This window comes from Echinops telfairi, unplaced genomic scaffold (genome assembly GCF_000313985.2).
Source record: "Echinops telfairi isolate 266 unplaced genomic scaffold, ASM31398v2 ScPeMD7_18;HRSCAF=68, whole genome shotgun sequence".
Taxonomy (NCBI): domain Eukaryota; kingdom Metazoa; phylum Chordata; class Mammalia; order Afrosoricida; family Tenrecidae; genus Echinops; species Echinops telfairi.
The window spans coordinates 84,354,713-84,370,074 of record NW_022103915.1 but is presented as its reverse complement, the minus strand read 5'-3'; the positions used below and the strand labels follow the sequence as shown (position 1 = coordinate 84,370,074).

The 15,362-nt window shown below is 48.7% G+C and overlaps 2 protein-coding genes across 10 annotated transcripts in view; one reads left to right on the top strand and one right to left on the bottom strand.

The window, feature by feature from the left end:
• The window catches only part of RNF212B (ring finger protein 212B), a 30,896-nt gene extending 28,443 nt beyond the window's left edge, over positions 1-2,453 (top strand). The window contains exons 11-13 of the mRNA XM_013008764.1: positions 1,166-1,205; positions 1,486-1,586; positions 2,386-2,453. Coding sequence (XP_012864218.1) covers positions 1,166-1,205; positions 1,486-1,586; positions 2,386-2,453 — 209 coding nt within the window. The remainder of the gene's footprint in view (positions 1-1,165; positions 1,206-1,485; positions 1,587-2,385) is intronic.
• Positions 2,454-6,787: 4,334 nt separating this feature from the next.
• HOMEZ (homeobox and leucine zipper encoding) lies at positions 6,788-14,273 on the bottom strand. Of its 9 annotated transcripts, XM_045288069.1 has the most exons (5): positions 14,033-14,177; positions 13,591-13,708; positions 9,418-9,463; positions 7,987-8,444; positions 6,788-7,647 (listed from the first exon to the last, which is right to left on the bottom strand). In XM_045288069.1, exons 1-5 carry the CDS (start codon positions 14,101-14,103, stop codon positions 6,874-6,876), a joined length of 1,467 nt encoding a protein of 488 aa, XP_045144004.1. In that variant the 5' UTR covers positions 14,104-14,177; the 3' UTR covers positions 6,788-6,873. The 9 variants fall into 9 exon arrangements, with proteins under 9 accessions (XP_045144004.1, XP_045144005.1, XP_045143999.1 ...); XM_045288070.1 differs by having other exon boundaries at positions 6,788-8,444; positions 14,028-14,177; XM_045288064.1 differs by having other exon boundaries at positions 6,788-8,444.
• Positions 14,274-15,362: the final 1,089 nt, after the last annotated feature.

Below are 15,362 nucleotides of genomic sequence, written 5' to 3'. Positions count from 1 at the left end.
ATTCCTGTCCCTCCCATACCCCTTAGACCTAACTAGGTCAAGGCTGGATTGTTTAGAATTCTACCTTAATTATCCACACTAGTTGGAGTCCTGTTGTTAGATGCCATTGAGTGGGTTCGAACTCATAGTAAACAGACGAGCAACAGAATGGAACACTGCCCTGTCCTACGCCATCCTCAAAATCTTCTTTATGTTTGAGCCCATGGTTGAGGTCACTGTGTGAATCCATCTGGCAGGTCTTGCTACTTTTTTGATGCATGTTTACAACTGCCCTGTCCTACGCCATCCTCCCAATCTTCTTTATGTTTGAGCCCATGGTTGAGGTCACTGTGTGAATCCATCTGGCAGGTCTTGCTACTTTATTTATTTATGGGACATTTTCTTGTGGTTTGGGTGAAGCTTTGTAGAGGACGTTAGTTTGACCTTCAACAATACATTTGCGTTTTGTTTCCTTCCACTGGTTGCAGTCCCCTCAATATAATAGTACTCCTCCCGTTGTCTCCCAGCCTATGCTGTTCCCTTTCCGCCTTCTTGCTGCTCTTTCCGCACTTTGTTTTTGGGCAAAGGCTGCCCTTTTTAGTCTTCTATGTTTGATTATTCTGAGGGATGTGTACTTCATGAGTGGCATTGTACACTTTATAGGAATTATTTAGCTGGGGAAAAAAATGAGCCCTGGTGGCACAGAGGGTGGGCTGTTAAACATGAGGTCAGCAGTTCAAACCCACCAGCCACTCTGAGGGAGAACGATTAGGCTTTCTGCTCCCCTAAAGATTTACAATCTTGGAAACTACAGTAGCAGATCTACTCTGCCTATAGGATCACTAAGAATTGGCATCAACTTGCTGGCAGTGAAGCATGCTTTAGAGTCCTATTTATTGATCCTTTGTAATCAGCCATTTTCCCTGGTAATCTCCATTTCAGAGGGGAACCAAGGCATCGATATATGAAAAACACATCAAGGCAGTTAGGGACTCTGATCCGCAACCCAGAAAGGGAGAGGAGATCGCCCTTGTGAGACACTGCTAGGTCATTCTTGGGCTTTTTCACCTCCCCCCAAGCCTAGCATAGATACTGAAATCTCATCCTTCGGTGCATTTGCCCTAGCCCTCAGAACATATAGATGATCCAGTCCATTGGTTATCTCACAATCTCATCTGTTTTCCAGAAACCCCTTCACCAGCTTCCACGTACAGCCTACGTTATAGGTGAGTAACACTACACTTCCCTTCGCTTGGGGTCCAACACGCTCCTGGTAGCCCAGGAGTTACTTCTGCAATAAGCATGTTTATAATCTGCTTCATAAACCAGAGAGGAAGTTAACTAGGACTGTGTCTAATCTACATCTGAATATTTTATTTTATTCTCAGTTATAAGAATTTCTCCTCTCTGGTCTAAAAGTACAAGGATAGGTGCTTCTCTCAAATATGTTTTTTCTTTTTAATATCTTTCCTTTTCTCTGAAGATCCTCATATTTTCCCTTCTTAGACCTTCATCGGCCTCCTCTGGACAAGGGATTTTTCCTTTCAGACCATCCCTGAACGATGGGGATTCGGGGCACTCACTAGTCTTCACCCCTAACAATTCAGGTACGTAACATAATACTCCCAGTGGAATGAGGCTTCAACTGGTATACATTTACTAAAATGAACATTTCCAAGGTGAAAGTGAATGGCGATTTGTCCCCTAAGAGCGCCGTCTTGTTTGCCGCCTTAATATTCAAGTCACCCGTGCCCTTCACACTAGCCAAACAGAGAGCCTTGAAGGCGTCCCAGAGGCCCTGGGTGCTCCAGGAAGAGCAGTCATCCTGTCACCAGTGAAGTTAGCCTCTGAAGTTGGGCTGGAAAAATGGTGAGATCCACCTGTCAAACACTGCTGAAGCTGTTGTAAACGAGAATTTACAACCAATCTCCTTTTTCCTCATCTTTTTCACTTACGGTGCCTCTGCACCCAGTCCTCCCGGGGAGAGGTTGCTAGCTCGCTAGTTCACAACTTCTTCATTGCCTCTATACCTTCCTACTCATATACAAACTCAAAGCTCAGACCTCTCTGTCTTCTTAGGGAAAGGATAAGCTTACTAACTCCCCTCTTACATTGCTTACCCTAGCGGTTCTTAATCTGTGGGTCGCGACCCCTTTGAGGGTCGAACCATCCTTTCACAGGGGTCGCCTGATTCATAACAGTAGCAAAATGACAGTTATGAAGTACCAACGAAAATAATTTTATGGTTGGGAGCCACCACCACATGAGGAACTGTAGTAAAGGGTCCTGGCACTAGGAAGGTGAAGAACCACTGGCTTACCCAATAGTCTTTTCCCCTTCTGCGTGGTGTTCCTCAGGTCAAGGACTCCCTTGCTCCCCTGACCGTAGGTAATGCGACTGAAGAAGTCTTTGGTCAGAGGAAGAGCAGAAGCACATTGGACAGCCTTCCTGGTTTCCAGCTACCATTCCTGTAGGTGAGCACTGACCACTCTCATCTGTCTGCATGAAACACTGAGCTGGGCTTGGACACCAAGTGCCTCTGCCGGGCTTCATGTTAGGGAACATGTAACCAGTGGAGGAGGACATGGATTGCAAGCGGAGTAACCACGCTTATGATTTTCCAGAATGGTCTCAGTTTCAAAGATTCTACCCTAGTCAGATTCGCTTCCTGAGTTAGTGTTTAGAAATTAGATCCCATAGGGGCAAAAGCATTTAAACTAGGAGGGCTTCACCAGGACGAAATAAAAATGTGTGGAAACAAGTGATATTCTCATAGGCCTCCAGCAAATTATTTTCTTTGGAATCTTTTGGATGAAGACTGGTAGAAGTAGGAAGACTCACTTTTACTTCTCCAGAGAGCTAGGGAATGATGGGTCTTTAATTTCAATCCATATGGGAGCCCTGGTGGTGTAGTATTTATGCACTGGGCTTAGATCTGCCTGGTCGGCAGTTTAAACCACCAGCAGCTGAGGGAGAAAGACTGGGCTTTCTACTCCCTTAAAGTCTCAGAAACCCACAGGGGGTGGTTATGAGTCAGCAGTGAGAATTGGGATCCATGCAACAGGAGGGAGAGGCATGGGAACGAGAGGCTTATAAGCTCTGGTCTCCTCTCTCATGGAGAATGAATGAAAAGTCTTGTCTCATCTCTCATGGTTTGGGCTTTGAGGATATCTTGGTCTTTTTTCTAATTCAGGCTCCTGGTAACCCAAGGCAGCTCCTTCATACTAAGATAAATATATCTTTTGCCCTCATATTCCAAATGACCTTTGTCAGCAAGAAATCAGGGTCCTAAGTCCTAAGAGGCAAAGTGGGGAAATAACCTAAGATCTTCACAGAGGAGGAATAAAACAAATGAAAAATTTAAGAGACAACCCAGTTGCCATCAAACCGACTTCAACACAGAGGCTCCATTGATGTCAGAGTAGAACTGTGTTCCAAAAGGCTTAAAGCATTAGCAAAGAAAGGCCCGGTTTGATTGAAACTATAAAATAAAATTTAAAAAAAGAAAAGGGTATTTATGAGACAGAGGAAAATTGGCATTTGATATTAAGGAATTCATGTTTTTTAAAGTGCACTATCACAGTTAGTTTTTTTAAAAAAATAGTCCTGTACTTTCAGTGACACATGGGAACTAGAAATGGACGGGAAGTTCAGTGGTGTCTGGGCTTTGCTCTAGTGTGACCTAGTGCAGGGGCAGGGCAGAGAGAGCAGAAAACCAAGAGGGGCCAGAGTCCTTCTTCAGATGGGTGGTGAGTGCATGTGAGTTCCTTATGCTGTTCTTTCGTATTTTAAATTTCTTTCCATAACAAAGTTTAAAAAGCTATTGAGGAAAGTGCCCCTTCCCCAAAGGCATAAGAATTCTCCCTCCTAAGCAATAATCTCTGATATTGTTGTAGTCATATGTTCCAGATTTCCCAAAATAGTTTTTTAACATTCTGCCATAAGCCACTGAAATGTTTTGAGTTTCATAGCAACAAAGTCTTTGTCAGACTCGCTATATCAACTCTTAGTTTAGAAATGCTATCAGTGGAAACAGCAGCAGTGGTTGACTGTCCCAATAAACCCTGTTTTAGGGTTTGAGGACCTTACCCGCCCCTGTTATAAGGCCCCCTAATCTGCCTTCCTCTCCTTACTGCAGATGTCCACGAGCCACAGAGGCAGATGAGATTAGCCAGGTTACGTTTGGACCACCTTCAGTCTGAGCTACACCTACAGCTGAAGGACTGTGGCATCCCCAGGGGTGACGATGGCCTTGGAAATGGACCCCTGCCTTGCTTCCTGGTTTCACTCTGTGCTAAGTGAACTTTGCCCTACACACCCTCCTTTACCTCCCAGGAAAAGGGTCAAGCCTTAGAGGACGCTGGTGCTTCAGGAAGGTGCTTCTACTTCTCCCACAACACACACATAGCACTTCATCTTTTACTTTTTAAAAAAAGTTGTAAAAACAATTCTTAGCATGATTTGGGAAGGGGTAATATACTCCATCAACTGTGTTTTCTTTCTGGGCTTCATTTTTAAGCTTTGGATATACTCTCCCACTACCAATATTAACAAGCAACAACTCTGTTCCTTATCCTACTGTATTATGCTTTTTCAACTTGCTGTTGTTTCCCGTATGCCCAGTTACGATTACATCCAGGCAGTCCCCAGCTTACGACACAGCGTGACTGTTGATGAACCATACAACTGTGAATCAACTTGGCAGCAAGCTTGGTTTTTGGTTTAGGGGACTTCTTACTTTCATTAATGTTATATACTGCAGTGCTACAGGGTATAACTTGCTGTACGTAATTTGTTGTATAAATGTTGTCCTCATATGTTTGAAGGTCAGATGTATAGTGTTAATAAAAGGTATTCAACTTATGTCAGTACAGACTTAGGTAGAGTCACGGGAACTTAATCCTGTTGAAAGCTGAGGACCACCTGCATGTTGAGCTGCCTTTCTATCAAAGTGGACTATTCTAGATAATAAAAGAGGATGCCCTTTCACTGCTACAGCACTACTGCTGTTATCAGCTCTAGAATGATGGAAATAGTAGTAAGCACTGCCATTGAGGTAGGTCAAACATTTATTTCTGTTTCAGCAGTAAGGGAGAGAAAAGGGGGATTAAATGGGTGGTCTACTGGCAGCTTGGCCACAAGCAAAAATAATGGGGGGGGGAATGACAACAGGCATCTCCCATTAGGAGGTCTTGGGGCTATCCTGTGGCTGACCTAAGACCCCACTACCCTTCCTAGTATTCTCAATGGATTATTTCATGACATCCCTAGATGCTTTCCTCTTTGGGGACAAGGTGGAGTCACCTGTGACCCAATTTCATCTTTGTCCCTGAGAAAACCTCAGAAATTATCTCCACCACCAGCTGATGATTGGGAAACCACCTGCCTGCTGATAGGTTCTGACCTACTGCTTAAAAAAAAATTGTTTTCTTAACGTACCACAATATCTCTTTCAAATAAAAGGACAAAACAAAAAGCCCCAAGCCACTGTGTTAAGCTGGGACCTTCCCATCTTAACTGTACATCCAGAGCGAGCTCTGAATCCTAATTCAGCTAAATCGCCACATCAGATGTGAATCTCCTAAATATCCTGAGATCTTCCAATGTATTTCAAACTGCCAAGCTATCCAGTGCCTTTGTACTCTGATAAGACGGTACTTTAGTTCATTTTTTAAGGTGTACCAAGTCAGAATGTTAGTGAACTTGGGTCCCTTGATCCCTGACCCATATTGAACAGCAAAGTGGAGGACAGAGAAACAATTTTACTTTTGGCCTTTTTATTCTAGCAATTTGGGTACTTCCACTCTTTTTTAGATGGTTAATTATCCATTGATATCTAGTTTGCTTTACAAATGATGAACTCCATTCTAAAACATTAATAATTAACTTAAAGACAATGGTCCATGTTTTCCAGACAGACCTATAAAAGAAGGGAAAGTCTCTTTTTCTGGACACAATTGAGCCGACACCAAAAAGATAAAAAACCAGTCTCTGTCAAGCTGGCCAGGAGGTAGTCAGGATTGTAAAACCAAACCTGAAGCCTATCTCCACTGTCCTTCTTACCAGCAGAAATCATCCCGCACCTCCGTCCTTTCTAACCTACTTCTACTTCTTGTAAGGACATCTCCCCTAACCCCCACCTCCAATAAATATCAAGTCTAAATTATTCCCCACCCAATTGTTCAACATTTCACAAGCTCCATGGAGATTTACCCTGAGACAAACAGTGAACAGAGAGGGAGTTTTGGAGAAAAAGGTACAAGGCAAAGTGGTCCCAGTATCCGAAATGAAAGTATTGTGCTACCTGTGTGATTCGAGTTACGAAACAGGTAAAACACAAAGTCGGTGGGAGGAAGAGGAAGGATCTGTGAAGAGATTGGAGCATACTGAGATTCTTCGCTGCGTTCTGTGTGTGGAATTGTGCTCAGAGAGAAAAGAGGGGCGCAAGGCAGCCTCATATATTCCAGGGGAATTGGTAGGACTGGCAGATGCAATGGAATTATCCACTGACTCAAGGTCCTTCCCCTCCCCCCCTCCCCCCCATCCAGTCCTCCTAGAGCAGAAGGGCCAAGGTTGGGTCTCTCTGTAGAGAACTAAGGGGAAAGAGCAGCAGTTCTGAGAGCACGAGCTGTTTCTCAGCCCAGAGTCGGGGCCAGATCCTTAGCATGCCCTTGGTGGAGGAGAGAGGCTGGGTCTCTGCCCCTCCGGTCCTACCTTACTTCGTGCCTCCCTGCACCACCCCTGCTAGCCCCCCTCCGGCCCCTACCACCAAGAACACAAAGCTTCTCAGTTCTTTGCCACAAGGGAATTGAAAAAAGTGGGTTCTTTGTTTAACGTTACTCAATTAGTTCATCTTTTTAGTAACAGGCTTCCCTCCCGCAGCCCCCCACCGGTTCAGTCCTGTATGGTCACATCATCATCGTTGTCGTCGTAGTCCTCCTCCTCCTCCTCTTCATCCCCATCATCTTCTGGCATTTCCTCCTCCTCCTCCTCCTCTTCTTCATCGAGACAAACCACCACCTCAGCTGGCTCTGGCAATCGAGAAGCAAACCAGTCCAGCACCTGCTGGGCGCTAAGTCTAGAGGCCTGACTCAGTTGAGGGATGTCCCGCTCCTGTAGCTGTTGGTGGGCTGCCCAGTACCGCTCCAAGGGCTGTATGTCTGGGGGGGGTAGGGGGGTGGGCAGCGGCGGTGTCTCAGCCCATTCATTCAAGGAGCGGGCTGCCGGCAGTGGGGTGGGAAGGGCTGGGTCCTGGAAACTAGGGGCACCAGGTACTATGTTGTCCCGAAACCACTTGAGTTGCCCATGCTTCAAGGCATAGCGTGTGTCTCCAAACCACTGAATGATCTCGGACCGAGGTAGGCCAGTGATCTGCTCCAATTTGTGATAGTCCTCCCGCCGCGCCCACTGGCACTGCAGAAAGAAGGACTTGAGGATGGCCAGCTGCTCTTTGGTTTTGCGCTTGGTCTTTCGCTGGTGGCGCTGCATGTCAGCAGAAAGGCACTCCGCTGGGCCAGCCCGGCCTGGGGCTAAGTTATGCTGCAGGCCCTGCGGCCAGGCTGGCTCCAGGTGAGGGGGAAGGGCCTGCTCGTTGGGTGACAGTGGCTGCGGGACACAGCCCAGGGGCTGGAGGGGTTTCGAAGCAGCAGCAGCTCCATTAGCCAGGACCTGGGAAGAGGAGGAAGAGGTAGAGGAAGAGGAGGGAGTCATACTCGATGCTGACTCCTTCTTACAGCTACTGGCAAGGAACGAGAATGGCGAGGGCTTCTCCGGAGCCCGAGGCTGGTGGGCAGCGCTGGAGTGGTTCCAGGCTACAGTGCCCAGGCCACGTGACTGGGCAGGACCCCTGACTGCCTGCTCCTTAGAGGGGCCACTACTTTGAAGATCTTGCCAAAACTCTGACTGATGTGAGAATGCCCTACTCCCATGTGCCATCAAAGGCTCCTTTCCCTTCTGGTGACTTGGAGGCGGCACTGGTGGTACCTGAGGGGACTCCTCGGGCTCTACCTTCAATCCTTTGATCTGGGTGGGCTCGCTCAGAGAGGGCGCCACGTCCTCTGGAGGCCGCCCTGCATGGTGAGTGAGAGAGAGAAGAGATTTGAAATGGAGTTGGTCCCGGTGGTATACGACTCGGGCCCGGGTCTCCTCTATTTCCTCAGATGACCAGCTAATGCCACAGCGGAGGCGCTGGGCCATGAACCATGTCTTGACTTTCTCCATCTGTAGCCCGTAACGTAGGCAAAGAAGGGCAATGTCTGCCAGGCTGGGGTAGGGAAAGTAGCTGAAGGTCTGGAGCAAGTGTTCATTGTCGTCCAGCTCACTGGTCTGGGCTGCTTGGGTCCACACGAGCTGCAGCTCCTCAGAGATGGGAGGGAGACAGATGAGACCCGCAAGGGAGCTATTAAGACTGCTGGCCTCTTTATTAGGAGGCATGGTGTTTTCTGATTTGAGCCCGTCAGAAATTGCTGAAATAAGAAGAGAAATAGCTCAGTCATGGGGGCTCCTCTTTAGTACGTTACCCAATTTCTGCCCTAAGAGCCGCTGGACACCAAACCGATCATCATTATTTGTACTACGTTGTGTTGCTTTAACCAGTGAGTAACCATGGGGCATCCCCAGGGCCTGATCTAATGCCCACTTTACATAGGAAAACACAGAAGTCCACAGAAGTTGAAATGACCCCCAGTCACATGACTAGAGTGTGATCTCTCCCCTTCTCTTGCTCTCTCTCACACACACACACATACATACACACACACACACACACACACACACCTTTAGTGATTAAGAAGGAAGCACTAGTGTTAGCCTTTATTTTCCAGTTCAGCCTCATTTCTGGAAATGACTGCCCAAGGCTCACCCCCTACGTTCACAGAGCAGCGGTTCCTCTGCCCAGCCCCCTGACCCATTTTCGTCCTTTTTAACTTGGTGGTGGAGTAGTGGGGGAGGGGAGTACTAGTACCTTTAAACCCTAAATCCATCTCTCTGGGTGAAAGATAGGTCAGGGCTCCAGGATAAGTAGGGATCGCTTCTCCAGGGGTTCTGGTCACGTGAGGATGGAGGGGAATGTTCCCTCCCCCAAGTCAGCCTGGGAACAAAGGTTATCCCCTCCCCCTGCCTTTGTCTTCCAGCTGCTCAGCCTCTAGCCTTTCTCAGGAGAGCTCGGCTGAGCTCCCTCAGACCCGACCAGCCCTGTTCTGCACTGGGCCAAAGGCCTCAGGCTCTTATCTCCTCAAGCCAGCTTCTTCTCAAATCCAGGTGGACAGACCTATTGGGAATTGGGGCCAGCCCTTGCCCCCCCTTTCCAGCAGGGCTCCATGTGTGGGGGCTGCTGGGATAGCTCCCCAACTGTGCTTCATTCCTGTAACGCCTGCCCAGGTCAGTTCCAAAAATAATTCCGTTGATAGAATGTTCTCCCGGAGACCCAGGTTAGCACACCTGCCACAGGAGGATCCCATTGGGGTCGAGGCTGTCTTCGGAGGACCTGTAAAGGACGGGGCAGGGTCCCTACTTAAATGGTACCACGTGAATCAGGAAAATAAATCTCAAGCTCAAAGAGTTCAGAGGCAGAGCAATGTAGCATCAGGAAAAACTCAGCAGCGTTTTAAAGTATGTTCCCCTTCAGTCCTATTTAACAAGCAAATCTCACAGAAGGTCCTGTCGACCCAAAAGCAGTAAAGGAAGAGAACTAGCAGAGCGTATGTGAACATTCCTAGGAGAATGGCAGAGCGGGGCGGTGTAGGCCTTCTTGAGTAAGGCAAACCTGTGAAAATGATCCCGGTGTGCTGCCACTTAACAGCCACGTGACCTTGGGCTAAGTTACTGTCGTGAGCTTCATGGTCTTTATATGCCAAAAAAGTGTGAACAACATTGAGTGTGTGAGCCGTTACATGTTTTTTCCAAGCCCCGCTGTGTGCTTGGCACTATGTATAAACCAAAAGGCAAACTCATTGGTGTCAAGTTGATTCTGGCCCAGGTGTTACCAAGTAGATGTGCTCCAGTGGGGTTTCTTAGCTGCTTTTTAAGGAAGCAAATTACTAAAGCTTTCTTCTAAGGTCCATGGATAGGTTTGAACCCCGAACCTTATAGTATTTAGTAGTGCACCACTTAGGGTATCTGGCACCGTGCATGAGGAGGACATAAGGAGTGAATCAGAAACTGGTCTGCCACTTCTTTCTGGAGTACCCCACGCCCACCCCGTGGGCAAGTCATTAATGCTCTCTAAGCTGGAGTTTCCCAGCATCTCCCTTGGGAGTTTGTTAGGACCATGTGAAAAGGTGCACTCCGTGTTGCCTAGAACAGGCTGGCAAACTGTGGCTCCTGAGCCACATGTGGCTCGTTTGGTACTTACATGTGGCTCTGGAGTCAAACTGAAAATGAAATGATCGTGGTTTCATATGAAGGATACTACTCAGATTATGATTTCATATGTTTGCAAAAATATATTTATGGTTCCCAAGTAATTTTTAAATTGTTGTAAGGGACAGGATTGGCTCTTCCGTCTCAAAAGTTTGCCCCCTCCTTGGCCCCCAGCCAAGAACACAGTCATGGCTCAGCACAAGGCAGCTTTTATCATGACCAGTGCCAGGGTGATTTTGATAGAAGTGCTCCTCTCAGATAAAGGAGACAAAAATGGAGCCCTTCAAGTGGCTGTTTTCACAGAGCCCTATGGAACAGAGTGTTGGATTGCTAACTTCAAGGCCGGTGGTTCAAACCTACCAGCCACTCCTTGGGAGAAAGATGAGGTTGTCACTCCCCTAAGCATTTTGTCTCAGAAACTCTACATAAGGTATTAAGAATCGCAATCCACTCAATGGCCGTGGGTTTTTTGGGCTAGTTCTAACTAGCAGTGGAGGAGAGTGTATGCTTTTTATGTTTTCGGACTTGGATGAAATTTCAGAATGGAACTTGGCAGCTTTGCAAAGCAGCATGACAGCCACTGCTGTGGAAGGCCGAGCCCAAAGTTGACCATTTGGGGCTAAGCCCTTTTTGATTGCCAGGTGCAGTGCCTTGAAGCACCCGTCACCATCACCTTTTCTCCTCCCAGGCTCCGTCCAGACACAGGCGCAGAGCGGCCTGTGATGAAGTGCTTGCCTAGCCAGGGGCTAGATCACCACTTAGAAATTGTGGCCCAGCAGGGGCACCACCAAACCCCAGGGCTGGAGCCTACTTGATAACTGTAATACCTGACAATGACTAACCCTCACATGATCTGTTCTGGAAGGAGACAATAACAGGTTAGATATGAGGGAAAGGTAGCTGAAAAAAGAAAGTCGTTCATTGTGAGGGAGGAAGGCTGCCATCAGGAACACAAGGCAGGTACAGCTACATGCCTGCGAAGAGGAATTTTACTTTCATTCATGTGAATTGTTTGATATGGTTTAGATTTTCATCATTTCAAGGTAGCATGCAGTAACACAAATAATGTCCACCTAACTCCTCATTTGTCAACTCACCTAGTCCAGCATGTTGCATTTATAACAGCAACAACAACAACAAAAATCACTTACTATTTTGTACATCATCGATGTACACCTGGTCCTAACGAATGCTGAGGTGAGGGTCAAGCATAATGCTAGCTGTGATGTGTCAACTTGGCTGGGCCATCCCCCGCCCCCACCCCCCACCCCCCGGGGCTTGGCAGTTGAGTAATGATGTAATTTGGCAGCTATGTAATAGCCATGTAATGGTGTAATAATCCTCCATTTTCTCAGACTGACTCAGTCTCTGGACTCTAACCTTGTCCATGAGTGACAAGTAGGCACATTTGGCCTACTGTACGCATCCAGTTTTCACGGACAGAAAACACAAGCTGTGGGAGACTTCCTGTACAGATGGCACCTCCCGGGAAGAATCTGGTTCTGAAATCATGGAAGCTACAATCACAGTGGCACATGAACACTAGCAAGCAGGGAGAGCTCCTACAGTAATCAAAACCACAATGAGCACACCACCATATGCTATGTTCTTAGGTCTCCAGTTTGGATTGGGTAGAAAAAGAACAAGTTGAAGCTGGAGAAGAACTCCAGGTAATGGGGGAGGGAGGAACAATCTAGTCCCAATAACTACTAAGTCTATATTCTGTATAAGGAAGTAATCGTCAACAAAGTATATTCTGCCAGCTACATCTTACTGCTACTTAAAATCACTAGCGAAAAATGTGGAGTGGTATTAACATCCTTCCCTTCCCCACCCACCCTCACCCCCAACACGCCCCTGGGCAAATGGCAGAAAGCGGCTACCTTAAGCTCCAGTCTAGTCATTCTTCTCAGAGCCCATGGATAAAGAGGCTGGCGCTTTACAACGTTAGGCTTGGGCCTGGGCTTATGGATAAAGCCAGAGAAAGTCAGAGGGGCACTAGATATGGTCCTTGTAAATTCCCTATAGCTCTTATTCAGAAAACTTAACACACTGCCTGAAGTGTATTTTGGTGATACAGTTTTAAGGATCTGAAAGAATTTGATGGTATTCTCCTTATGTGATTCTTAGCTTTTGGATCATGAACCTGAGAATCGAATAACAGGGCAGAGGGACTCCCAGAAAGTCATGGCTAACCTCCACAATAAACACCCCTAGCTTCCCCTCATCTCCAGGGGTTGGCTCACTGACTGCAGGAGCCCAGTTACAAAGTTGTCATATGCCCTCCCAGTTTAAGGCAACAGTGGCAATCCCTTAAAAAGATGTGAATGAATACAAAGAATAGATGGGACACTCTAGAGAATTTGAAGTAGTGTAGATAGAATTCACAGGTCTGTATGCTGATGAGTGGAAGGGAGGGTATGCAACTGGGCCTGGAGCCCAGTGACCCAGTGGATGACGTAAGTGATGCCCAGGGAGCACTGATACTAGAAGCTAGTAGACTGTACTGCAACAAGATCTGCTGCCCCACACTGCCCTGTGTGCAGAGCCCAGTGATTCCAACCCTGCTCATGCCACTCGTTTTTCCTGTCTTTTTATTACATAATTAAGCAGCACATAAACCTGAGGAAAAAAACACAGCATTACAAACTAGTCCTATGAAAACGATGTCAAAAGCTTTGACTTGGACATGACACAATGTTTAAATAGTTGAATTAGAAGATAGCAAGACAGCTATAAGAGATGGGGGCGGGGCTTAAAACTGTTTCAATTTGTACCCCTGTTGCCTCTTAGTGTGTAAATGCTCATCCTATTTTAAAGAAATAGAAACTGGAAATCATCGATTGCACATTACCTGGGAAACAAACACCAAAACAAAGCAAACAGGCCCTGTTTCCCCCTTCTAATACAATTAGTTTGGCCCCGGGGCCCAGGCATCAGTAGATGTTACAAGTTCTCGTAGGGCAGTCAGGTTTGAGAATCACTCTTGTAGCTTATACCAGGAAAGACAACTGAGAAGGCCAATCAGCAGACTTACACAAAGAAACCTTCTTGGCCCCAGACCAAAACACTGGGGAAACGAATATACTTTTAATTATGTTCAAGATATGTACACATCGTTTTTTAAACTGCCAACTTTAACTGGCTTTCTTGATTGCTGCCATCTACCTAGCCTCATCATAAAAGGGCTTCCAGTACGTGGCGAGGAGGAGGAGGGTCACAGGATGAAAAATCTCCTAATCTCCACATTACCAAGTAGGGCTCCTCTTGAGTCTTCTTCCAGTTTAGAAGTCTCAGATTAGGGTGCAACACCAGGAACCTTTGGGGACTTGAGTTCTCACTTTCCCAGCAGGTTTTCTGAGCAGGCTGGCTAGGGGATCAGAAGGGGCAGTTTCTTGTTAACCCTTTATTCCCAATGGTCATTGTTCCCCCCAGAAGGCCATGTACGCGTTGAGGTCGCCAGGAAGTAGCCATTGGTGGTGGTGGGGTGCTTGGTAGGCCTGGGAAGTAAACGTTTCTCCTGTCCTCCATTTCACAAGCACTCTAGGAGGCTCCGAACTGGGTCAGAGAACAAAAAGTTGCTACACTGGGGACGGTGAGCCCCAGGGAGCAGGCCAACCTCCATTCTCCCCGCACCAAGGGCGTCCCAACCCAACCTAACCTCCCCTCCTCCCTACACACCCACTCACCCTACCCCAGGTACGACAGCGGGCCGCAAAGTCCAGAGGAGAAAGGAGGGGGCGCCGGCGGCTTCGAATCTAGCATGTTCCTCCCTGCGAGGGAACGGGGCTCTGGAGCTCGGGGACTGTACAGGGTCTACGAGGGCAAGTCGAAGGTTGGGGGTCACTCACCGCAGTCCGGCCCGGGCGGCGGCTCCCAGCCTCGTACCATGGGCTGGGGGAGAGGGTCAGCGGGGTCAGGGGCCTCCGGGGTGGGCGTGGGGTTGCTGCCCGGCGCGGCGGCCTCCGTGCCCACCCGCGCGGAGGGCCGGGACCGGGACTGACCCCCCCCTCCCGCCCGCCCCCGAGCGCGCGCCCCCGTCTCGCCCGGCCCCGTTGGAGCGAGTTAGAGGCGGGGCGGCTGGGTGGGGCGGGTGCCAGGGGCGGTGCCAGGGTGGCCCGAGGTCTGATTGGCGGGCGCAGACAGGCGGTCCACGGCGGAACGCACCGGGCCGGCTATTGGCTGGACGGGTCTCGACAGAAGTCGACTATTGGCTCCGCGAACCTCCGCTGGCGTGGGCTATTGGGTACGTGGGGCAGGGAAGGTGTCCCGCGGGGCCCCCCTCATCCTATGGGCACGGAACCCTGCAAGTGCACGGGCCAGTGCACCTCCCGAAATTCCCCACGGAGGGATCCGAGCACTTTGCCGAACTCCTCGGAACGCCCGCTCCTCGGTTGCTTCCTCTCGAGGGAAACGTTCCAGAACCCGCCCCCCCCCACACACACACACACTTTTTAATCCTCCCCTCCCTAACCTTAGAGCCCTTTGATGGCGCAACCGGTTAGGGCACTGGGTTGCTAAGTGAAGGTTAAAGGTTCAAGTTTACCCAGAGGCGCCTTGGAAAAAGGCGTGGCGATCTAGTGCCCCAAACATAGCCTGTGAAAACCCGATGGAGAGCAGGTCTCCTCGCGGACCGTTAGCACCCGCTGTCTGTCTGCCGAGGCCGGGCAGCATGCAAAGTACGGGGTCCTAGGGCTCCCGGGGCTCGCTGGTTCAGGGAAAGTGCCTGAGGGGGTCGCCGCGGTGACACCTCCCAGACCCTCAGACCCTCTTCCTAGTAAAGACCCGAACCTCTGCTTCGGATTTGGAGTCCCGGGTTTCATTGTCAGGAAAGGTGGTATCGTGCTGACGTGTTGGGCTGCGACCCCCAGCTCCGCGGGAGAAAGTGAGTCTCTGAGACCGGCAGGGGGTCGCGACGAGTCACGTTGACCCAAGGGCAGTGAGTTCGGTTTTGGTTCGGCCCACCAAAGCAGTAGCCCACGCCCTATGAAGTTGTGGACCCAGTTTGAATATTCTGAATTCTT

Coding starts and splice junctions, on each gene's coding strand:
- HOMEZ (XM_045288064.1), bottom strand. CDS start 14,103: ATGCTAGATTCGAAGCCGCCGGCGCCCCCTCCTTTCTCCTCTGGACTT. Junction 9,464..13,590: donor CTCAAGAGGAGCCCTACTTG/GTAATGTGGAGA, acceptor CGTCCTTTACAG/GTCCTCCGAAGACAGCCTCG. Junction 8,445..9,417: donor ATGGGATCCTCCTGTGGCAG/GTGTGCTAACCT, acceptor TTCTTATTTCAG/CAATTTCTGACGGGCTCAAA.